This window comes from Condylura cristata, unplaced genomic scaffold (genome assembly GCF_000260355.1).
Source record: "Condylura cristata isolate star-nosed mole 26May11 unplaced genomic scaffold, ConCri1.0 scaffold00014, whole genome shotgun sequence".
Classification (NCBI taxonomy): domain Eukaryota; kingdom Metazoa; phylum Chordata; class Mammalia; order Eulipotyphla; family Talpidae; genus Condylura; species Condylura cristata.
In genome coordinates this window covers 39,361,689-39,387,061 of record NW_004567115.1, presented here as the reverse complement: position 1 = coordinate 39,387,061, position 25,373 = coordinate 39,361,689, and the positions used below count along the sequence as shown (strand labels likewise).

At 38.5% G+C, this 25,373-nt stretch overlaps 1 protein-coding gene across 1 annotated transcript in view; it reads right to left on the bottom strand.

Moving 5' to 3' along the window:
* The window catches only part of KLHL2 (kelch-like family member 2), a 75,811-nt gene that overhangs the window by 9,599 nt on the left and 40,839 nt on the right, over window positions 1–25,373 (bottom strand). The window contains exons 5-11 of the mRNA XM_012724913.1: window positions 25,032–25,194; window positions 15,700–15,809; window positions 11,710–11,826; window positions 10,120–10,269; window positions 4,844–4,961; window positions 1,678–1,875; window positions 1,154–1,255 (exon numbers count right to left, since the gene is read on the bottom strand). Of these exons, the coding sequence (XP_012580367.1) occupies window positions 1,154–1,255; window positions 1,678–1,875; window positions 4,844–4,961; window positions 10,120–10,269; window positions 11,710–11,826; window positions 15,700–15,809; window positions 25,032–25,194 (958 nt within the window). The remainder of the gene's footprint in view (window positions 1–1,153; window positions 1,256–1,677; window positions 1,876–4,843; window positions 4,962–10,119; window positions 10,270–11,709; window positions 11,827–15,699; window positions 15,810–25,031; window positions 25,195–25,373) is intronic.

Genomic DNA, 25,373 nt, shown 5'->3' with positions numbered 1-25,373 from the left:
TGTTCTGCTCCCCACTCTGTCTCTGGTGAAGCCTCTCGCCGCCCCTGTGCCTCTGGCCTGTACCCCAGTTCTGTATGCACAAATAAATAAATCTTTAAAAAAAAAAAAAAAGATGTGGTACACATACACAATAGAATATTACTCAGCAATCAGAAAAGATAAACACATGCCTTTTGCAGCAACATGGATGGAGCTGGAAAAGATCATGCTTAGTGAAATAAGCATGAAAAAGAAAAGTACTGGATGGTTTCACTCATAGAAGGAGTATAAAGGATCAGGGGGAAAAAATAATAACAATGAACAACTACATACCAGAGACATGACATTTTACAGGGGTGGTATGGGGAATGGGATCAAAAAACAGGAGGGGAGGGGCCGGGGGCAGAAATGCAATGGATTATGGCGATGGCATATGGGTGTTATGGTGATGGGAAGCACATGGGAATTACAACTGAGATGGAAAAAGACACAAAATGATGTAAAAATAAACTATCACATTATTTTTAAAAATGTTCTAAAATGGAATTATTTTGATGGGAGCAATCTGAATTATATACTTTAAATGGGTGAGTTGTATAAGTAAATTATACTTCAATAACAATTAGAAAATGCACAGAGAATTGTATCCATGGGGGGTGGGAGGGGGGATGAGTTGGAACCTACAAATTTGCCAAAGCAAATATTTAAAAGTCACAACAAAAAACAGACTCTTAAACTCTGCTGGGAAACAAAGTCGGATGTAAGTAAACAATTGCAGCAACCTCTTCCTTTGATGCTAAACAGCCCTTTTCCAGATACCAATTTTTCTATGTACCCCATCTGCTTTCCTCCCACATAATCGTATTAAGAGCAGTTACTGGTCTTATAGAGGATTAAGAGCAGTTACTGGTCTTATATAGAGGCTGCAGACAGACGCACAGAAATGGAGAAGAAAAGGAGGAAGCAACCCTTCTACAAATTAGCTTATCTAGACAAGCCAATCTTAAAAAGAGAATAATTTAAATTTTACAGTAACTACTATTTTCCCTTTTTAAATAATGACTTACTTGCTGATTTAGACAACCAGGGCTTAACAATACTGGAAAAGCCACTCACCCCCATCAAGAAGCCTTTATATCAGGGAAACTAACATGAAAAAGCCAATGGCACCTACCTCCCACGACACCAACCCCAACACTGCTCCTCCTCGTGTTCATGGGGGCCACATGAAACCATTCATTGGACTTTATGTTATATGCTTCCACTGACGATAAACCTGCAACAGAAGGCAATGTTCTTCATTTCTGCCTCTAAAAAACATTTACTGTAATTGTTGTTCTATGTATAGTATTAGGCAAGACTATTTCAGGTATGTTAAACTTGGACCAAAATTAAAAAAGAAAATTAAAAAGAAAAAAAAAAGATAACTAGAAATGGTTTCTTAACCAGCTAGCTGCTATCCAAGCTACCAGCATTTATTAGCTTTTTGAACTTGGTAAGATGACATAATGACACACAAGAAAGAAAACTCATATACTTAACACTTTTACATCATTTAAAGGAATCCTTGATGAAACTTTTAACCTGATCTTTAAAGTACCTGTAAAAACACTCAAATATCATCTAATTTTTCCACAATTTGGCCCTCAAGCTATTCTAACAGCAGTGCAGAAGAGATGAAAAGGAAATTACTTTTACCTGTGCTCCCATCGAATCCTCCCACAGCATATAACAATCCATTTAACACAGCCGCCCCCAAGGTGCTCCTGCGGTCTCGCATGTTAGCCACGCTAGTCCACTGATCTTTCACGGGGTCGTAGGAGTCCACTGTACGCACTCTTAGAGAGCCGTTAAAGCCACCAACAGCAAAAACGAGCCCAGCCATGTAGACCATCCCTGCAAAAGAAATACAGTATTTAATGATGAACACGGAACTCATCGACCCCCACTGGCTTTCTGTCAGTCGACAGCTATTGTCAGAACAGAAGACACTCTTCGAAGAATCCTGACCAAAGAGACCCTAAGAAATGCTATTCATTAGCAATAACAGATAATGGTAAATTGTCGCCCTTTCCAAGAGGACAATGCAGTGGCAAGGACTGAGGTATTATTTTGACTCTGGGCTTCTCAAATGTTCATTTATAGCTTTCAATGATGAGTCAATATTTTCCAGCTTCAACCTGTGCATGTCCTATGGCTTTAAACTTAGATTTTCTACTGGATGATATTTTAAATGAAAAGCTACTAGTTTTGTCAGGCACGCTCCCGTTTATGATGCTATTGAGCTAGTAAATCACAGCTTGCAATCTGACTACTTTGTAGAACCCATGGGTTCAGAATAGCTTTTATAATTTTATATGGATGAAAACAATAGAAAGAACAAGACTATCTTGTGACATACAAACTTTTAGAGACAACTTAAATTTCAGCATCCGTAATGAAATGCTGTTGGAACACAGCCCCACCAGTTCACTGATATCCTACCTATGGCTCCTTCAAATACCAGCAGCACTGAGTCACTGTTACTAAAACCACAGAACCCATAAAACCTCTGGTGCTTTAAGAAAAAAAATACTCAATTTTATTGGGTCTCTCTCATGTATACATCAGGAACAGAGAGGTGTAGCTCCAGAACAATTAAATGTCAGTCCAGCTTTCTCATTCTACAACCTCCCCTAGAAGACAATCAGCAACATGGTTTTATCCACAAGCTTCGATTAAAATGGTCTATTAGAGGATGTGCACAGGCTGAGATACAACCAAATAGCTTTAAAATGGTCTATTAGAGGATGTGCACAGGCTGAGATACAACCAAATAGCTTTAAAATGGTCTATTAGAGGATGTGACAGGCTGAGATACAACCAAATAGGTTTACTTTATGGAGCCAAAAAGTTCTGGAACAGAGGCATCTCCATAAAAAAGGGAACTTCCATATTCCCTGCTCCCGTAATGAGTAGCAGAACTGAGCAGCAAAGAGAAACCTGAGGCACAGGGACACATAAGAGACACAGAGAAGTGTGTGCTCGCTTTGGACTTATACCAGGGACCTGGAACTCAGGGAGCGTGGAGACAGGTGGAGTTAAGACGTGGAGAGACACTTGGAAGAGGCACTAGAAAGAATCATTACTTGAGTATAATGAGAAAACGCTGACAAATCCAAATTCAGATGTCTTTCAAAAGATCTGACTTGTGATCTTCAAATGAATCTAGGGCATGGAAAACAAAGAAAGGCTTGGGGACTGTCATGATTCAGAAGAGATTAAAGAAAATATGACAGACAAATTCATTGTGGGATATAGAAGGAATGTGCACATTCATGGGAAAAGTGCTGAAAGAGGAAAGAAGGCAGGAATTAGTTCACAGTGCTGGGCTAATGCTAATTTCTTAGTTTTGTTACTTGTATTTCAGTTAATGCACACTATTAGTATTAGTGTAAGAATACTAGAATTCTTTGTACTATCTCTGCAACTCTTCTATACGTATAAATTTATCTACTATAAAGCTATGCAAGTTTTAAAAAAACAAAACCCAAGTAATTCTCGAGTAAGACTTTTCTACATAAGACACAAAATCTTAAGTCCAAAATCAAAACTCTGATGTATAGGACTACATAAAAAGCTAAAATTTTTACATAGTAAAATAATGTAATGTCAAAAGATAAAAGATTAATACAAATAAACACACAAACACCATGAGATTAAAAAAGCTACTATCCTTAACATATAAATATACCTGTCAAACCAACAAACCAATTAAAAAAGGCAAAACTTACAAACTAACAATTTGGAAAGATAATTAACTTTTCCCATAAAAAAAAGTAGTAGAAATAAAGATGCGATGACATCTTTCACTGCCAGGCTGGCAATACTCAAAACACTTAATTAAAAAGTAATACCAGGGAAGAGAGGAAACTGGCACCTTTGTATTTTAATGTCAGTGGATGTAATAATGAGTGTATTCTCTTAGGGTCTCTGTTGAATCAGTAATTCAAATTCTAGAGTTTTATTCCACAAAATACATTAGCGTATGTACATAATGATGTATGTGTAAGGAATTTACTGTAGTGTCGTCTCAACATAAAAGTAATTTTAAAGTTCAATTAAAAATCAGTAAAAACTGATGGCACATGGGTGATTTGGTGATGGGAAGCCCAAGGGGATTACAACTGAGATGGAAAATGCACAAATTGATGTAAAAATAAACTATTATATTATTTTTTAAAGATCAGTAAAAATTACATTGCATTTGGGTACTCCTTCTCCCTGCCCCCCAAATACCAGATAGTGTGTTAAAAAAAAAAAAGAAAAGAAAAGAAAAGGGTCTCCATGATGAAGAGTGGATTCCATTACACTTGGGAATTTTTATAGGAGATAAAAATTATTGATCCAAGTTTGAGACCCACAAAGAATCCTTAGTGTTTGCTGCCTTTTCTGATTACAATTCTGGCTAACTAAGGTCTCCTGTGACAAATGCTTGTAAAATAGATATCTGGGAGAAGGCAAATGTGGCTGACAGCTAAGTCAGGAATCTCCCAGAATTGAAATTACCAACCAAAAGCATTTCTTCTCAATACTTCAGCAGAGGTAACTAAGACACCCATCAAGCTGCTAGACTCTCCACCTTAGACTAGAGAAACAGACTTATGAGTTAAGATGAAGACAGAGCAGTGCCCCCATCAATGCCTTGTCAGTTGTATGAGGCCCCTTAATCACTTCTTCACCACAGCTACCTTAACCGAGATTTTCTAATTAGTAAACTAAAACCTGAGAGAGCAAAGCTCCCAACAACACAGCAGTGGGACAGCAGGCGCGGCCTGCTTACCTGCGCGGCGCGGCCTGCTTACCTGCACAGCGGCCTGCTTACCTGCCCTACATCTCCTGGAAGGCAGTTCTGCGACCTGGTGCCAGCGTTCTTCCTTAAAGTCGTAGCACTCCACACTCCGGATAGCCTTGGGTGCCTGGCCCCCAACCACCACCATCAACTGGAAGGGCAGAAGATAAGCACTTGAACAAACAACTACTCCACACTCAGGAATTTAAAATGCCTTACAAAGACACTGATGTGGAGCATGTTAGGATGAAGATGGTGGGGTGAGTTGGGGGAAAACAATCACCTAATCAACATTTAATAAACGTCAACAAAGGGGGCACATGTTAGAACTACAATTCTATTATCTAGCACATTTAGTCAAAAATAAGGATTTCAGAAACTAAAATAAGTTTCTGATCCTTCAAGCAAAAGCAGTATTTAAGCCAAAAAACAGCAGGCAGTCAGCACTGGCAAGGCTGCGATACGTCAGAGGGTTTGTTATAACTAGATCTGGCCTTGTCATGACCAGGGTTAGAGCTCCACAATCCAGGAGAGCAAATAGAAATGAAACTTATGTTCATGGGTAGGTGAAGTGAAAAGACAGTAAGGGATTAAATGAAAGATGACAGAGGGGGAAAAACCTACTGCAGAATGGGTAGTGATCAAACTGGAGTTCACAAGAGAGCACAGATTCACAGATCTCAAGTAAAGAGACCTCTCTTGATGCCACACAAATAAAACCACTGAGGACAAATAATGGTGATACCAGAATTATAATGAACAAAGGCACAATAATCCAGTGCTGAGAATAAATGAAGTGTATGAATTTCTTCAATCAATCTACAGCCTACCAGCTGCATTTATACAGAATTGCACTAGGGCTCATACATAAGAAATGTAAGACATGGTTCCTACCTCCCAAGAGCTTATAGATCTCACTAAGAGGACAAGACCCATGAAGTAAATCAAGAACAATACACATTTATAAATGACTGAAAAGCTATATGGTTAGTATAGACATTTACTGCTACTGATCAGAAAATGGAAGTTTATCATAATTTTGGGAAAGCTTCCTGGAGGGAAGGGTGGAACCTTGAGAGAGATGGAATTTGTCATTTGTTTGTTTTTTGCACTCTGCCAACACTGAAAACACAGCCATCAAATCAGAAGAACACAAAAGCTAATGAGTCATGTATGGAATGTTGTATAGAATGGCCAGCACCTTGGGTGAAAAATGAGGTGACAGGAAAAACCAACATTCAAAAGAAACAAAAAGAACAAACTGAACATGTAATGTACATATATATAAAAAGGGGGAGGTTTGTAATCTTGACTGAGCAATGACCTACCTCCACTTAAAACTATAGAAGATGGGTAACACAGAAAACATGATTCCTGGATCAGAGTAAATCCTATATTCCCCAAAAGAAGCCTATTTTAGTAATTTATTAACTGGAGAGGAGAAGGAATATTAGATTCCAGTAAGAAAGCTGAATGTAGATCAATTCTATGATTTTTTCCAGATCTGCCACTCCCCTAGTGTTGAATGCAAATAAAAGAGTAATAGAAAATCGACCACACCTTCCCCTCCTGTCACTTAAGGAAAAATAAAAAAGGAGATAGGGGATGGTAGACAGTAAGATCAACTTGGTGTCAAGGGATTTAAAGAAGAACTACTTGTGTTCAAGCATCTAAACTTGTCTGGCAGAGAACATTTCAAAGAGGCTTGGTTGATAGATTTGGGGAAGATCAATTTAAAAACCTCTCAGAAGGGGATGTTTAAAAAAATCTTTGGGAAACAATATAGATTTATTATATTTTGTTCTCAAATGTTAAATCCCATGATTCCCACACAATAATTCACTTTCACACATCAAAATGAAGATGGAAGAGAAAATGTGCAAAGAATAGTAACAATATTTGTTCTCTACTCACCCATAAGAAGTAAAATGGAGTAAGGATTTGGGACTCCAGGAATCAAAAACAATGGGGACCAGGAAGAATATGTTGTGGAAAGATTAAAAGGGCAGGGATATTTGCTTGAGGCGGAGAGACTGCTAAAACCACTGTGCTACCACTTCCAAAACAGGTGCTCATAACTCTAACACCCAGTTATTTGTAAAAGAACTGGATCTCATTTGAGAAATACCATATTAACCATACAAGTGAAATGGGCCAGAAAACTGTGGAGGCTTCTAGTATGGGAACGTTATATGTAAAATACTTAAGGCAAAAGTTTAAAATTCAAGTGACCAATCCTAAAATGTAAGTCAAACTCTGTTCTTTGATTTTCTTCATCAGTTGATATTAGCTAAAGGTTGCCTCCTAAAAAAATCAAGTCTCATAATTTCCCAGTTGGAACACTCAATAGATATTCTGGGTAAAATACAGAAAAATTCAACTGAAGTGCTATGAATAATATGACTGCTTTTATAAAAATACAGATTCCACAGAGAAAGAACTAACAACTAAGTAGCAAAACATATTATATCCAAATACAAGAGTGCCTGGCACAACCCCAATACTGTTTATGGTAGATGCAAAACTAATGTTTGAGATATAAAAAGACTCATTCATGCAAAATAGTATGAGTTCACAGAATCAGAGCCTGATTTAAAAGTACTAAGTCACTGTCATGGTAAAATTATCATCAAAACCTTAACTTTCTCAGCACTATTACCAACTTTTCTCTGATTTGATATATCTTTACTATGATAAAATGAATACAGAAGCCAGGGCAATCACTCTTTGCCTCACTCTAACCCAGCTACTCAAAATGAATTTCAAATAAGTAGTGCCATGGAAGGAGCATCCAACAAAATTATTTGTTCCCAAAAAACATACAGATGAACAAAATGAGAAGGAATCACACCATGTAAAGGGTTGCTCACTGCTCCCCACACCTGCTGTTGCTCTCCTCCCTGACAGGGCAGAGTTAAAAGTCATTATTTTAGTGAACTCTAAGCAAAGAGAAGAAAACAAATCCACTGTCATGACTGTGTTTATGAGCCTCGTGCTATCACTCCCATAAGTGACCTTCTCTTTTCTCTTCCCAAGACTAAGTTTTTAGCTGACACTGTTGAAGGTAATAATGAGTTAAACCACTTCTGTGAGTTACTCAGTTTTACTGGATCTTTTTCTTTCCTCATTAACTATAATAATAATAATAATAATAATAATAATAATAATAATGATAATAATAATAATAAAGAAAAGCTTCATGGACAGAACAGCCATCATTCGTTAAAAGCTAAAGCACTGAGGATCCAAAAGTATTATATAGTTGAAAGAGCACAACCAGAAAGCCCAGAAACAAAGTCATCTGAACAAATGATCACAACTCTACTTAACGGGAAAATGAAGTATGCGGTTAAGAGTTTACCAAGAAGGTTTGGGAGGTTTTCAAAAGTGACATGTTTATTCCAGAAGTTAGAACTTAACTAGGTTTCATTCTAAAGGTCTCTATACCGTAGCTAAAGATGGCAAAGCTAAAGTTGCCAGAAGAGAGAATATACAAGATAAGATCTTTTGTAAATATGACATTCTTTTACAAAAATTTTTTACAAATAGTAAAGATTAAAAATAAGCCACAGAAGGAAGTTGAAAAGTCTAGTATGAAAGGATGGTAATTTAAATGGGCTAAGACTCTGGATCTATTGAAAAATCTTATTTTGAAGAACAAAAACTGACACCAAATAATAATAGACAAATATGAAGTAATGAAGACTTATAAAGATGGCTACTTATAAAAGCAGGTAAAAGGGTATTTGGAAATGTAAACATTTATAAAATCAGCAGACCCAGATGGCATGCATACTAAAGTGTTAAGGGAACTAGCTAATGTACTTACTGAGTCACTTACAATTATTTTTGAAATATCTTGGAGAACTGAGGAGAGATCAGAAAATTTAAAAACGGCAAATACCAATGTTCAAAACAGGGCAGGAAGTGATTGCCTTGTAAATACCTTTTAAAGTGATAATCATTTAGAATATTTTGAGAAAAGCATTCAAGGTTCTAGGGACCAATAAAATGATGAGTAACACGCAGAGGGATGTTGAAAGAAAATTTGTGCCAAATTTGAATCCATTTGATCCTGAATTTCATTGGATGTTATAGGCCAAATAACTTATTTTTTGGCTTAGAAAATAAACATAATCATCTGAACTTAAACTTTCTACAAAATGACTATATGAGTGAGTATTTCTAATAAGGTGTCACCAGCAAGAAAGTTGCTGTCCATTCTAAATTAAAACACTTACTAATGATCTAAGAAAATGAGTAAATTGGACACTGGCAAAATCTGCAACTGGTTCTAAATTGAGAATTGGGTTGTCAACACTGGGGAAAACAGAAATGTGATGCCAATATAGAGTTGAAGCAATTCAAAATGTAGACTTTAAAAATAAAACTTAAAAACCCATTAAATAAAGCATTAAAGTGGAAGAATTTAAGAGACATAATTCAATAGAAAGGGTAGAATAATAACTAAAGGTGATATAAAGAAAAAAATGGATAACAGATTCTTATTTCTTAATTCAACATTGCCCCAAACATACACAAGAGCTAAAAATAAATACATACATAAAAGCATTATATTATGGACCATTCTGATCAGACCATACACAAGTGGTAATTAAAGTGTTGGCCTTCTAGAACGATAAGAGGCAAACAGATCAGAAGGAACTGCAAACAGAGAGACAGAAATGAGGGGTTATTTTATAAGGAAAATTAAATCAGCAACACAAGAATGGCCTCAACTAAAAAGATAAAGGTAGAATGTGAACATTCACACTGGAATATATGAGCACCGGAGATCTGGGAAGACTTCCAGGAAACCTACACTGAAATGACTACATACGATGTTGGGTGAACCATCAAATAGTCCACAACAGGGAATAAAAGGAGATGGCCTGAATGAGCTAGCTATCATCCTTCATGCTAACAGTATATAATCCTGTGAAACTACTTGGCTTTCAGTTACTAAATAAACACAGCTTACAGGGAAATCTTTCAACATAGACTGATTTTCCTTTACTATACCTTGTGCTAATAAGACTCAGAAGGTACAAAAATTAGTTGCTTGTTGTTCCAGAAGAGCGACATCACACACTTTATAAAGATTAAATGAATCAAATAATTCCCACCCTCCACAGACAGAATCAGTAGAAAAGTTGAATTATATACACTAGAATGAATTTTTAGACACATTTTCTATTGCAGGGAAATTAAAACAATACGGGATGGAAATTCAGATGAGTAAAAATATTAGCAGTCTCATTATGGGCCTTTCAGATGAGGTAATAACAAGTATGAACAATAGATCCTACTTTGGGCAGGTTCATCGGGGTCCTCAGTCGAGTTCGGACACTCTTCATCAATATACGCTGCTCTGTTGGCAGCAAATGATACTTCATAGCTTCAATGAGGTAATCTTTGCAAGCACTGCTGTTCTTAACCAATGCTTCCTCTTCTACTCTCTGTAAAAGAAACCACACATATCCCTAAGAGGACTATCTCATGGGCCCTCCCTGATGGTGCAACAGGTTGAGGCACAGTACTATGAGGCTATCCATAGCCACTGCAGCACGAGTTCCATCCCCGGCCAGGGAGCTGACCCACATGGCGTGGCAGACCTCTCCTGACATGCCCGCTGCTCCCCTCAGCAGTGTACTTCATCGATCTGCCTGTTCTGCTCCCCACTCTGTCCCTGGTGAATCCTCTCACCACCCCTGTACTTCTAGCCTGTATCCCAGCTCTGTATACATAAATAAGTAAATCTTAAAAACAAAAAGGGGGGGAGAGGGTACTGTCTCATGAGAAAACAAACAGAAATAGAGAAAAAGAAAAAGACAATAACCATCCTCTCTAGTTCAGCCTAAACTTTATCACTAAGAAAAATAGAACTAAAAATGCTTGGTTATGAGGGAAAACTATATGTAAGAAAAGAGAAGAGCAGTGAAAATTACATACTTCAATTGTCAGCTATAGGATAATCTTCAAGTAACATTATATCTGTTTCTTATCTTCAAATATCAAGTCACATATTAACAAAAACAAGAGAAAAATTACAATGTATACGTTAGGCAAGGCAGGGAATACTAACATATTAAAGATACCTTTATCAAACACAGAAGGGGAGTAAAAATTCAGAAGAGGAATGATGGATTCTTTATACTTCAAAGCAAAGTATCTCACAAATAAATCTGGTCCTGGTTATTATGCCTCAGTCCTCAAGTGCAGGGCAGGGGTTTTCTGCTCACTGTCTTGAGGACAGCATACTTATGACTACACAGACTCCAACAAACAGGGAAATTTCAGGAAATTCTAACCTGTCCAGATCTAATCTCTCAATAAAGAAACGTCTCCTTTCATGGTCTCAATTATGAAAATGTTGAAATCTTCCTAGCAGGCTGCTAATAACAAAAGGGTACATTTAAAACTGTTCAGGGACTGCAAAAGAACCATTCTATTCCTATCTATTTCAAATATCCTGGCTTCCCACAGTTTAGAAATATGGAAAGCAAATATGTGCCATGAAATTATGAAGTGAAATTAAACAGTTTGGGGTGAAGGCTGAAATTCCATTTCTTAAGGGCAATCAGGAGAGGCTGTCCAACAGCAAGCAAGGAGGGCAGAGAGTGTGACACAGACTACAGATGTATTCGTTTACCTGCACTTAAAAGGCCAGAAACATGACCTTGATAAACTGACATACTTGCTACCCAAATTAGAAATAGTGGTATTTAAATTTCTAAGAAACGGGAGTAGCCTAAGCAGCTGCTGCCAAGGACTGCAGGTACCTCGACTCTCTTCTGTCCTGGCCCCATCCATCTGAATTCTGGAGCTCTTATCATTGGGTGATGGTAACCTAGAGGTCAGGACGCAACAGGTGTTTGTGTCTTGACATTGGCTTTTACCTGAACTAAGTATTCCCGAGGAAGCAGAGGTAACCGTACATGTTCCATCAGTCGAGCCATAAATTCTTGTCTTATATCCTTGTCATGGTTCACCCAAGCTATTACTGCTTCAAATACCTTCCAAGAAATATGGGGGAAAAAAAAACAAGTAATGATTCATATACTAAGCCATTTGAATAAAATGTGATGGAACTACATTTATTGTACAGTTCTTGCTAAGGCAGCCAAATTTAATACGTGGCTCAAATGTTTTCAAAAACCTGACTTGTGATGTACTTAAAAGGCCATTCACACTATTTCACTCTTTGTCTATTTGGTATACAGTAAGCACTTTCCACCGCAGTTTTACTGAGATAAAATTGACAAATAACACTGTGTAAGGTTAAGGTGTACAACATATTGATTTGATACATTTATACGCTGCAATGTGATTACCACCACAGTTTTAGTTAACACCTCCATCATGTCATATAACTACCTTTTTTTAAAGAAAAACAATGAGAATATTTAAGATCTACATTCTCAGCAACTTTCAACTATGCAATAGGTATTGTTAACTCTGATCACCGCACTGTATTAGATCCTCAGAGGTTATAATGGAAAGTTTGTAGCCTTTGATCAACATCTCCCCATTTCCCAATATCCACCCCCAACCCCCATCACAACTGTTTCTAGGATTTTGGTTTTTTAGATCCCACATATAGGTGGTCTTTCCCTATCTGATTTATTCTACGTAGCATAATACCCTCAAGTTTTATCCATGCTGTTAAAAAGGGCAGATTCTCCTCCTTTCTCATGGCTAAATAATAGCCTAGCCACATGTTTTTATATACAACTACACACACACACACACACACACACACACACATGCACTCTCTTGCTCACACAAATCTTTGTATCCACTCGTCTGCTGATGGACACTTAGGTCAATGTAAATAATGCTGCAATGAACAGAGTAACGCAGATGTCTCCCTGTTCTAGTTTTCTTTGGAGATACACCCTAAAATGGCATTGATTAATCAAATGGTAGTATTTAATTTAGGAAGTAATAAGTACTTTTAGTATGTTTACATATGTAGCATTCATTTGGTACTTGATACTAGTAGTATTCAATCATCTTCAACTTGAGCAGGGACTATGATAATTTGATGATATGTGATCTAAGTCACTGCTGATAACACTTCCAAATCTGGTTGTCTATATTTAAATCTCAAGTCCTTTTGGAATAAAGTAACCAAAATGATAAGTGATATTCTGAGATAAAAACTATATTTTTGGTTTTTCTTCAGGTTTACAAACAGATGTTGGATCATACACTTCTAAATTGAGAGTCTGCAAAATAGAAGAACTCTCTTTTGTCCCAACAGAATATATTAAATTGTAATATTTTCAAACAAAAAAACCCTAAATATTAGAGGCATTACAACATACATGCCTCTTAAGAAAGCTAGTAAGCTAAAAGAAAAGAGAGTACCTAAGTACATACATTCCTTCCAGGCTGATGACTACATAGCTTCTTAATCTTGTAGGAGTTATATAAAATGTTTAGTGATAGATAAATGATTACTGGGAGTAAAAATAGTTTACTGTGATACTGAAAATGAAAGGAAAAAAATCTACATTTTCATTAACATGTCTCTTTAATTGATTTGGTCAGTAAGTATTTACTTACTGGACCTCAATATGCCAGGTCCTACAGGTAAATGGGATCCTGTCAATTCCATCAACTAACTACAGTGAATCCTCAAATCATGTTTTTTATGTTGATGAGAAATAAGTAATCCCAGGCTGCACTGAAAGGAAAACTATGTTATTAAAACCTGCTTTCCTTCTACATAGGTTCATTTAAAGTCACAGTTCCAAGAATCTATGACGACATGAAGTGAGAAACTTACCACATTTCTTGGCCCCATCTTTTCTTCTCCCCGGCTTCTACTGTCCTATATCAGATCCTACTGGCCCTGGTATGGATTTCATTATTCTCTCTGATCCTCACTCACTTTCGGTCCACTCTACAAATTATCACTGTGAGAGCTACTCTCCAAAACTGATCCCCTAATAAACCACATTTCAAGGCACCCACCCCTTCTGTGGTAACTTTCTACATGACATCAAAGCTGGCCCTGTGTAAGCAACAGAACATGGTAGAAGCAATGCTGTGTGACTACCGAAGCTGGCTTCTAAGAATCCTTTAAGTTTCCACACTCCAGTCTCTTGGAATTCTTAACTGGACAAAGTCCAATGTCATGTAAGAAATCTGATTACATAAACACCATGCTATGAGAAACTAACTACAAAAAGTGAAGAGAGGAGGGGAAGAGGAAGGGAGGGACTGAAAGAGACAATAACTAGTTCCCAGCCCAGGAACAAACAAGTGAGTGAAGGAGTCGTTTGGCTATTCCAGACACAAAGGTACCAAGTCCAGAACAGACTGAGCCCAATAGGACCATATAAGTCACCTCCAGCCATTCAAGTAACCCCAGCTAGAGCCCAAACACTGTACAACAGAGAAGCTGTCCCTATATGACCTGCCTGGATTCTGTCCCTGGAAATGGATACTGTTTCATGTAATTACATTTTGAGGTAGCTTATTATGCAGTGGTAGAAATCAGAAGAGTCTTTATAACACTTTATAATGCAGGTATTACTATGGCATTCTCCTATTGCTTGACAGTCTTTGAAAACTTTTCATCACTAACACAAAGTCAATTTTCTCAAATATGGCTATTTTATGTCACATTTCTATTTTATGTCCTATTACACTTATTATAAGCATAACTCAAAAATCTCATCATATGGGCCAAATTGAATGAATTATTCTGTCATACTACTTTATATTTGCATGTTCTGGTCCATTTACTTGGAATGCTGTCCCCATTCCCACCCATCCCTATTTCCCTGATTTTTGAAATTTGGACGAGACCTCCTGGATCCAAGCCGAACTCCCATTCCATCCACACCCAAGAATAACTAAGTGCTATTCCAGCACCCTCTACAGCATCTGCCACCACTTATTTACTCCTATGCTTGTCCCTCTACTCTGTGAGTAAAGAATTCTAAGAATTTCATTTTGTTAATCTTCTTCTATCTGGGCCCCCACAGTAAAGTCTGGTATATGGCAAACACTTGGTGTCTGTGTAGTAAGTGTGAATAGTAAATCTTCCTCTCCTCTAGATTTCTAAGAGGGCTAAGATTACACACTTCACAACCACTTTTCACTTTTTCCCCCCTATGGCAATTGATAGAGTAAACTCTATCCCTCTGGCAGAAAGAATATGTTTGAGAAACAGAACTAAAGTTGACACAACTTTAAGTGCAAAACACATACAGGAAAAACTCAAGTTCAACTTCCTCCAAACACACTTGCACAAACTTTTGTGTCCTACTTCCCATATGCTATGAAACCTACCACAAGAAAAATCTCACCAGAGAAGCTTCTGTCATCATCTATGTGACAAGTGTGGAGGCCAACAGAGGCAAACCAAATGTGGAGACTGGGGCCACACCAGATGAAGCAGCTGCCAGGTGCTCGGGGAGGGAGGAAGAAAGCAGCAAGGGACCACTCGAAAGGAAGAGCATGGTCTGGGACATTCAGTCTGAAACTAGCAAACTGTGACACCCTTGATGACTCCTTCCCTCTCACACAACAGTGAAATGATTTTGGTTGGAAAAGTCTTGCCATTTACATCACAATTCTTCTAGGTATCTAGCTGCCCAGTTCCCCAAGGGCACTTGGATCAGGACTGTTTCATGGGTACAAGTTCTGGATATAGAAGTCAAGCACATAAATTCCTACTTCTAACAATTTAGGGAACCTCCTTAGGAGTGAAGAAACGGTGGTTTATACAATCAAGGAGTTGAGTTTCTTAATTTTCAGTTAAAGATCACTGGCTGTCACTAAATATGCAGGGTCACAAATTTACAAAACAAAGTAAATATAAAGGAAAAATATTATACTTCTGCACACTTGAGAAATGGAAAGCTACTTACCTTTTCTTCTGAGGAAATAGTCAGCTTATCACTTGAAATTAAGCTGCACACTTGTTCAATGCCAAGATTGAGAAATTCTTCACTAAGCACGACATCTGAAAAATGTTGCTCTGTTTAAAAGTAAACAAAAATCCCTTAACAATATTCCATTATCATTGTTTCAAATTGCTTTAAAAAAGAGATTTTCCATTTATATATATATATAGTATACATATAGACGGTATCATTCTTCATTTTTATACAATATATACTTTATCATCTCGAATTCCTACTACCAATTCCTACCACCAATCCACCCATGTACCATCAAATTGCTAAAAATGGACCTCCCAGATGATCCAGCAGTTCCATTCCTGGGCACCCAACACTAATTCAAAAGAGCACCTTCTCCCCTATTTTTATTGCAGCACTATTTACAACAGGTAAGCTATGAAAGCAATACAAATGCCCTAAAATAGATGACCGGATCAAGAAGACATTTTTCTTAATCTAACCTGAGTATGAGAAAACCAACTTTAATTCCTGTAGGCAAGAAATAACAATATAAACCCAACTAACCAACCTGGGGAAGTGATCAGTACTGAATGATTTGTTTAAAATACAGCAAAGCAGAATACAGGTAGAAAAACTGCTTTACTATATACCCTGGTAAATCACATGTATGTTACATGCGGTATTTTAGAGTTAAACATCTATTCCGTATATGGTAATAAGACTATCAGTATGTAAATTTGTAAACTTGATTACAGAAATTAGATGTAAGTAAATGATGTTCTACACTCACACGTTTTTTAAAATACTCTTTAATACACAGTCTTAGACTTAACATGCCATCATATTGCAGTATTTGAGTGTTCTTGACTATAAACTTATCTTTACCAGTCAGAACATTGCATGATTTTTATGTTATTAATTAGTATTCTTTCATTTCAGCTTGAGGAACTCCTTTTAGCATTTCTTGTAAGGTAGGTCTAATGGTGATTAACTCCCTCAGTTTTCGCTTAATTGAGAAAGTTTTTAGCTCTTCATTTCCGAATGTCAGATTTGCTAGGTAAAGTACTCAGTCAGCAAATACATTTCTTTCAGTATTTTGAATACATAATCCTACTCTCTTCTTGTATGTAAGGTTTCTGCTGAGAAATACACTGATAGCCTTTTACAGATTCACTTGTTAGATTTTTTTTCTCTTGCTGCTTTTAGGATTATCCTGTTTTTGATTTTTATGTCTTAAAGAGAAGATATATTTAAGCTTTGTTGATGATAATAAGCTTAATAAACTTGGATATCCAGTATCTTCCCCCAGATTTGGGTAGTTCAGCTGTCATTACATAAGAAAGCTCTACAGAGGAGGAGAGGGGAACAAGATCAAAATGGAGGCAGAAAGAACACACGGGACTATGATGATGGCACATGGGTGTGGTGGTAGGAAGTCCACGGGGATTACAGCTGAGATGAAGAAATGTACAAAATGAAGAATAATGTAAAAAATATATTTATAAAATAAAAGTTTTCTGCTCTCTTCACTCTATCTTCCTGATGGTAATGATAAACAAACTGGCCCTTCTGATGTATCATATTGATCATGCACTCTTTCCTTACTCTTGTCATTATTTTTCCTTGTTCACTTCTAACTAGATAGTTTCAAAGTTCCTGTCTCCAATCTCACTGATTCTTCTCCTGGATCAAATCTGCTGTTGTTCACTATTGCATTTTTCATTTCATTCACTGAATTCTTCCCCCTAGAATTTGTTAGGCTCTTTCTAATGATTTCTGTGGCTCTTTGTTAAACTTATATACTTACGTATTGTTTTCCTATTTCAGTGAATTGTCTTTCTGTGCTTTGTTACAGCTTGTTGACTTTCCTTAAAACAGATCTTTTTATTTAAAGAGTGAATCTGGCTTATCTCAGTCAACCTAAAAGGTGGGTCAAGATGTATATGAGAAAATTAATTTGTAAAAATGATCATGGTCTATTTGAAGAGGTACACCATATGAGAAAAAATAAAGGTATGAACATGGATTCTGCAGCCGGTCTACCTGACCTCCAATCCCAAATCCTGTATTTTCTAATGGACTGTCAAACCTTGGACAAATTCCTTTACCTTTCTGTGCTTTAGTTTTCTCATCTTGCAAATGGAGATAATACTACCAATACCAGATAGTTACTGCAAAGATGAAAAGAACTTATGACTGCAAAACATTCAAACAAATGGCATATATACTGCAATTCTACTCACCTGCTTGCTTCCTACACTTCTACCTATGGGGTATCTGTTCATGGGAAAGCAACAAATTTCGTGACCGTGGTAAATGACCCCAGATTCCTCTTGGGTGTGTTATAAACAGAGGAGCCATTTCTTCAGGGTCCCTACACTGGACATACCTCAAACACAGCTATTCTGGATTACCAGGTAAGTCACAGATCTCTGTGTGTCTGGATTTGACTGGTGGTGCCATGTTACACCTGCAGTTTTTATATTTTCTTACAGTTGTATGCTGAACTAGAGTCACCTCCTCAAGTCTTTACTGCTTTCAGGAGAAAAATACCTTCCTTGTCCGCTCACAAAGAAATTCTGAAGCTTTCTTAGACCCTCCTAAGATATGCCTGCCAAGGCTTCCTGATTCTTTTTATGTGGATCCCTAAGCACGTATGTCTTCTCTGCTCTGCAGTGAACCAAGGTGAAGGTGTACAACCTTTCTTCTGGTTTGCAACAGGTTAAGTGCTGTCTCCCAGGTCCACAGATTTGGGCTTGTTTTCTGCATTTTCAAAGGATTTTTCTGGCTACTGCCTTCAGGAGCATGCAGAGGGAGCTAACTGCAGGGCTGCCAGCACATAAGGACCAGGGGTACTCGTGGGTCAATTGAGGAGATTTATAGGTGGGGCTTTCCCAGAAGTCACAGACAGCCGTTTTGAGGGAGCCCATCAGGCAATCAGTAGAATCTGTGTCCCTTTAATATTCTCAGAGTCATATGTGCCACTTTCTCAGATTCTTCCTCTGACCACCTCCTCTAGTCATGGAATCCCAAACTAAGTGCTCTGAATGGGAAAAATGAGCCTCTCTGGGAGGCAGTAGTGGGTGCTCATATATTCTTTCTTGGGTGGAGAGTAGGGTCGTGGCCCAAGGAAGTTCTCTTGGGAGGGTGAGGGGGCAATGCAGGTAGAGTGCGCTGTTCCTACTCATTCTAATGCACTCAAACACCCTTTCCCCGCTTCCAATGGAATGCTGGAGCTTCTGGTTTGGAAAACTGGACTTCACAAAGGCTCTCCTGTCCATGACTGACTGTCTATGTCACTGCTTTCTAGGTATTCCTTTTGGTTGCAGTCAATAAGGTAAAACTGGTTTCAAGGTCACATCAGGGTCCCTAGCTAGCCATGAGGTCTGCTTGCCTGTTAACTAATGCATGAGTGAGCAGGGCTCATTCTGGGTCAGACTGTATCCTACATGCATGTCAACTCTCACAAAAGACACTTTTTTTTTTTTAAGATTTATTTATTTATGCTTGCAGAACTGGGGTACAGGCCAGAGGTGTGGTAGGTGAGAGGCTTCACCAGAGACAGAGTGGGGAGCAGAACAGGCAGATTGAAGAACAGGCAGACTGTTAAGTACACTGCTGAGGGGAACAGCAGTGGGGTCAGAAGAGGTCTGCCACGCCATGTGGGTCAGCTCCCTGGCCGGGGATTAAACTCATGCTGCAGTGGCTTTGGAGACCTTCATAATGAGGTGCTTTAACCTACTGAGCTACCAGGCTGAGCCCAGGACACTATTTTTTTGCAAGAATGTCAAGTATATGTTGGTGGTACAGGGGAGGGTATCAAAACGAGCAACATCTTTTGCTACCATGATTACAAACATTTTTTTTTTAAAGTTTATTTTTACATCATTTTGCACATTTTTTTTTCATCTCCATTGTAATCCCCACGGGTTTCCCATCACCAAATCACCCCTGTGCCACCACCATAGTCCCGTACATTTCCATCCCTCCCACCCCCCCGTTTTTGATCCCATTCCCCACTCCACCCCCACAGAATGTCTCTGGTCTATGGTTGTTCATTATTTTTGTTATTTTCTCGCCTGGTCCATTATACTCCTGCTATGAGTGAAACCATCCGGTATTTTTCTTTCTCTTTCTGGCTTATCTCACTAAGCATGATCTTTTCCAGCTCCATCCAAGTTGCTGCAAAAGACATGTGTTTCTCTTTTTTGGTTGCTGCGTAATATTCCATTGTATATATGTACCACATCTTTCTAATCCAGTCATCTACTTTTGGGCATTTGGGCTGCTTCCATGTTTTTCCAATTGTAAATAAAGCAGCAATAAACATGGGGGTACAAGTATCTTTTTCAATCAGTGTTTTTGTGTCTTTTGGGTAGATACCTAGGAGTGGGATTGCTGGGTCATAGGGAAGCTTCATGTTTAGCAGTTTGAGGAACCTACAAACATATTTTTAACCACACAAAAACACCAGCAATTAAAAATTTAAAAACAAAGAAAAATTATCCTTGAAACTACAGTCAACTAGTTTCCTTCTATAATGAAAAAGAAAACTCTTGCTATAAAGTCAATATATTTTGTTTTCACTTATGTCAATAAACACCTATTATCCTAAAACACAAAAGACCAGTAGTTTATTCTCCTCATCTTGAGCCAGTGCCCTAACTTCCTGGTGATTTTCACACCAAACTTCAGAGCAGATCTTAATACTGGAGCCTCAGCACTATGGTGCACATACGTATGTTTATGTGCTGTAACATAGCCTATGGCCCAGCTGTGCCTTGAAATGGTTCTTTGGAAGTCTTTTTCTTAGGGTTAGTATTCCTCAATCCCTAGAGATACTCTCTCCTACTTTGGCGTTTACCTCTCTGACACTCAGTCTCTTTCCTTCAGTTCTGTAAAACTCGATATTACCTAAGGTTCTGCCTGCCCTGAACACCTTTCTGTGTGTTCTGCCTAAACCAAGCAGTCCACATTCATGCCTTCCAGTATATTCAACAACTACCCTCTTTGGGTTGTATTCAGAGCCAACATTTCTCCCAAACCCCAACACACTTGAATTCCCAGCTGTTAGTCCCACATGGGCTAAGCATCGTTGTCTCTTTTAAATAGCCCCAGCACCACAGGAGCCCACCAACACATACAAGCAGTCTCTAAAATCCTTATATTGCTTATCCATAGGCCACATACCACGGCCCCTTTTAATGACTTTTTCATCACTGTGCATGTTTCATTACGGGCTTGGTTTCATTCCTCGACTTTATACTTAGCAAAGATTCTCTGGCCATGTCGGCTGACTATCTCTTCAAAACTGATCGTAGTTCCTCTGGCCAAGTCTGTTGATGGCTACTGGAAATCATCTTGCCTGCCTGAAAAGCTCTACACCAGTACTGCACTTCTCTGGTTCTCCTTCCAGAAATCAAGACTAAGAGCCACTCCACCCCACAGTGCCAGTGCCTTCCTCTGACAGCTGCTCAGCCTCGCTTTGTGACTTAGTGGCTCTCTAGCCATGCTGACTGCAAGACTAAATGAAGCCTCAGTCATGACAGATGATACCTCACTTTTTTTTACTGTGGTAAAATATAACATGAAATTTACCTTCTTAGCCATTTCTATTTCTATAATTCAATGGTGTTAAATGTACTCACATGGCTGTGAAAAAGATCTCTAAAACTTTTCCAACTTGCAAATCTAGAAGTCTATTCTCATTAAACAGCTGTCTTTTTCTTCTCCAACCTACCCCTTCTCTCCTTTAAACCTAAGAAAAATTATTTCACAAAGCCCATTGCCTCTAACAGTCTCAGTGCCAATGAGTAAAACTAACCTGGCTACATCAGTGTTCAATAGTCAGACGTCCTCTTGGAACAAATCCCGTATCTGCAGTAAGGCATCATTCCCAGTAATACAAGCTACCCTACGAATATGCACTGAACATTAAACACACACATTAAATATAATAGACATGTGCATTCCTGCTTGTTTCTCCTGCAAATAAAATAAGCTTATCAAGAAATGAAAGCTAACTCCTAGATTTGTCACGCCAGGCGTATAGGACTCATCAGCTCCAGTCCCTCATTCCAAATGAAATCAACAACATGAAAGTAAAGTTTTGCTTGCTCAGCTTGGTACACTGTGTTAAACATTACCCTTTGTATTTGATTTTTAAACAAAGGTAAATTTCATGAGGAATCATCTGTGACTAAAGCTTCGTGTAGTCTTGAAATCAGTGTGATCGGAGAGCTTTAAGTAACAAGCACCTCTTTGATAAAAATTAAATGCCATAATGCTTTCCTATAAAACCCCTTTATTGTATGTACTGCAGCAGGTCATGGACAACAACAGTGTTTTAAGCCCACAATTAGCTGATATCTAAGACACAAAGTGCTTTTGGGAAAACAGAAATATCTCTGGTCTTTATTTTTCTAATTAACAAAATGAAAGTGTTAGAAGAGATGACTAAGGTTCCCTACAAGTGGTAGCACTGATTCTCTGATTTTAAATATTAGTCTGGGGGGAAACAGGGAGTGCGGGGGAGGGGGCGAGAATCATATACATATCTCTAGCACTTCAGTTAGCACAGACAATTTAGTGAGACCTGAGAACAGCTAGCTCATCTCAACTACATAAAGTGTCAACAGAGCAGAATGAGACACTGCAGTTTATTAAGACATAAAAGAGGACCCTAATGAATAAGAACATAAAAATGATTAATTCTTTTAAGAGATGTCATTTAAGTCTGCATGAATTCACTCAAGATGTCCTGCACATGAAATACTTTCACAGTTCTCCAAAGAAGAGCTTTCTGTAGCAGTAAATTAACACTGCAACAGACCCTCAAATAATCAGCATCTATTCTTTAGTATAGCGAAGGCTCAGGATACCAGTATGAAAACCACTCTCTTAACACAAACTTCTCTCAAAAGGGCAGTTTTCAAAACCACGGCATAAAGAGGGTCTCTGTAAGCTACGATACAGAGGTATTATGGTTCTGGTGGAAAACTGTTTACAGTATGCTATGCCAAATTTAAGATTTTATAATAAGAGGAAGAAAAAAAATCTATTGCCTAAAAACATAGCAAATGGGTTAGGTCTGAATATGAGTATAACTAACACTTCTAATACACCATGTGGACTATGTGTGTATCTCTTTTGCATTAATTCTGCCTACTCCTTTCCCATTTCCTCTCCCTCTCTCTTAAGTGTCAGTAACATTTATCAAGCACTACAGAGATACCTAGCAGCCCAAGAAAGACATAACATTAAGCAGTGATTGCTTCATGCAGAAAAAAACTATCAAAAACTGTTAAAATCCTCCCTGACTTTCCTAACATAAATCACATGTAACAGGCTCACTCCGTCTGGCAGTTAATGGAGTTTATGGATTTACAAAGAATACTCTGCATTTAGCTGAAGGACAAAATTGGCTGCAGTGGAGCACATCAATGAATCCAAGTTTGTCTTCGGCTTTTCTTAAAATGCCTCCTACCACTCAGAAGGATTACACGAATTCACTACATATTGAAGGCATTCCCTAACTCACAGAAGGGCTGTGCTCGAAAGGTTTACCCATAAATCAGCTTTCAGGAATTCAGATCACATTTTCCCAATGAAACAATTTTATAAAGGGTAGTTAGGCGATCAAGCTATCTCAAAAATCTATAGAGCTCAAATTTACAGGACCTATTATGTTTTTTTTTGTAAGATTTATTTATTTGTGCATACAGAACTGGGGTACAGACTAGAGGCTCAGGGGCGGCCGGAGGCTCAGGGGTGGCTAGAGGCTTCACCAGAGACAGAGTGGGGAGCAGAACAGGCAGATCGACGAAGTACACTGCTGAGGGGAGCAGCAGGCGGGTCAGGAGAGGTCTGCCACGCCAAGTGGTCACCTCCGGGGCAGGCGGGAATCGAACTCATGCGGAAGTGGCTTAAGCCTCTTAGTGCTGTGCTTTAACCTGCTGCACCACCAGGGAGGGCCATGGACATGTTATGTTTTAATGAATTATTTGGTTATCTTTTTTCAACTAACCACTGTTAGCTGACAAACTAACACAACAGGGGTTAAGAATACTTCTCTCCAACGCTCTGCAAAGGCGCACAAACACACAGCCTTTACCAGTTCTATGTGCTAAAATATCTCTTACTCACCAGATTAAGCACATGCAGCAAAGTTTGTAAGAAGAGCTTATATACCAGGAGGCTGGAGGAAATGCAATGTCATGGAAGGTTCTACAGCGCAGTGGCTTCAGGAGTTTCTACAGTAACTGTTGCTATTTGGTCTCACAGATGCAGGCAGGGATAGTAGATTGTAACTTCTACAAGGTTTATCTTCCAGGAAGATGGTTTAAAAAATTAGAACTTCCTGATCACCACCTTTGCTACTTTTAATATGTATTTTTTAAATACTCATAAACTCAGGGCAAAAATAAATTATAGGTTACTTTTATGAACTTTCACTACATCCAACGCTTTAACTAGAATCTCCCCTTCCTGGCAGAAGGATGGAAGACTGGGTGTGGGTCCTGGACAGCAACCACACTGATCACCTCTTGACAAGAGCAGCAGGGCCTCCCCAGGGGTAGAGATGCCAGCAGGAGACACTGAAAACCAGTGTCTGCAGAGAAGCAAGTCTCTCCACAGAGCCTTCTTTTTTACTTTCCCCAAAGCCATCTATGTTTTCTTAGTTTGAAGATTTGAAAGCCACAAGACTATTTCTTGCATGCAAGAAAAGAGAGAACATGACAATTTCATTTACTGACATTGTCTCATAAGCCTGTAAATTTGAAATTTTGAAGAAAAATAATTAGGGACTCACTATTTTATTAAACTAGCTATTCTATTATTTAGGTCAACACCAATTTTTAATTATTTTAACTCAAAAATTTATGAGCATACTTCAATTACATAATGCTACTATTCTTATTTTAAATGTGTTTTTTAAAGTTTAGGTCTGGAAACATGACAGGCATTTCTAGAAACCATTAGAGAATCATATCAGAAACTAAGAGTTGGGCCCTCCCTGGTAGTGCAACGGGTTAAAACACAACACTGCAAGCTAGCTTGCTAGTGACTCACAGCCGCTTCGGTATGAGTTCAATCCCCAGGCCCAGAGGTGACCCACATGGTGGGCAGACCTCTCTTGATCCACCTGCTGCTCCCCTCAGCAGTGTACTTTGTCGATCTCCCTGTTCTGCTCCCCACTCTGTCTGGTGAATCTTCTCATCGCCCCTGCGCCTCTGGCCTATACCCTAGTTCTGCATGCATAAAGAAATAAATCTTTAAAAAAATCAAGAGTTGCAGGTTTCCCTGTTTGAAGCTCTGCCAAGGAATGTGCCACTTACCTGCATAGGTGTTGGCCTTGGTCAGAAGGTCTGTGCATGCATGCACATCAGCGAAAGCCCGAATTCCTAAGCAGTTGACAGGGTGAAGCTGAGTTTCCAAAAATTCACAACAAGTCTTCTTCACATCCTGTAACTGCAACAGACCAGCTGCTGGGAGAAGTACCTGTAACACACAGTAGCATAGTTGGGCAACTGGCTGGCAAAACACTGTTACTGTCACTTCTACAAAGGGATAAAGAGGTCCAGCCCGAGCTTACAATCTGCTTCTAGACCCAAACACTCCAGAGGAAACTGATTTAAGGTTTTGCAAAAATGGGGATGCCTCCCCATACTACATCAAAC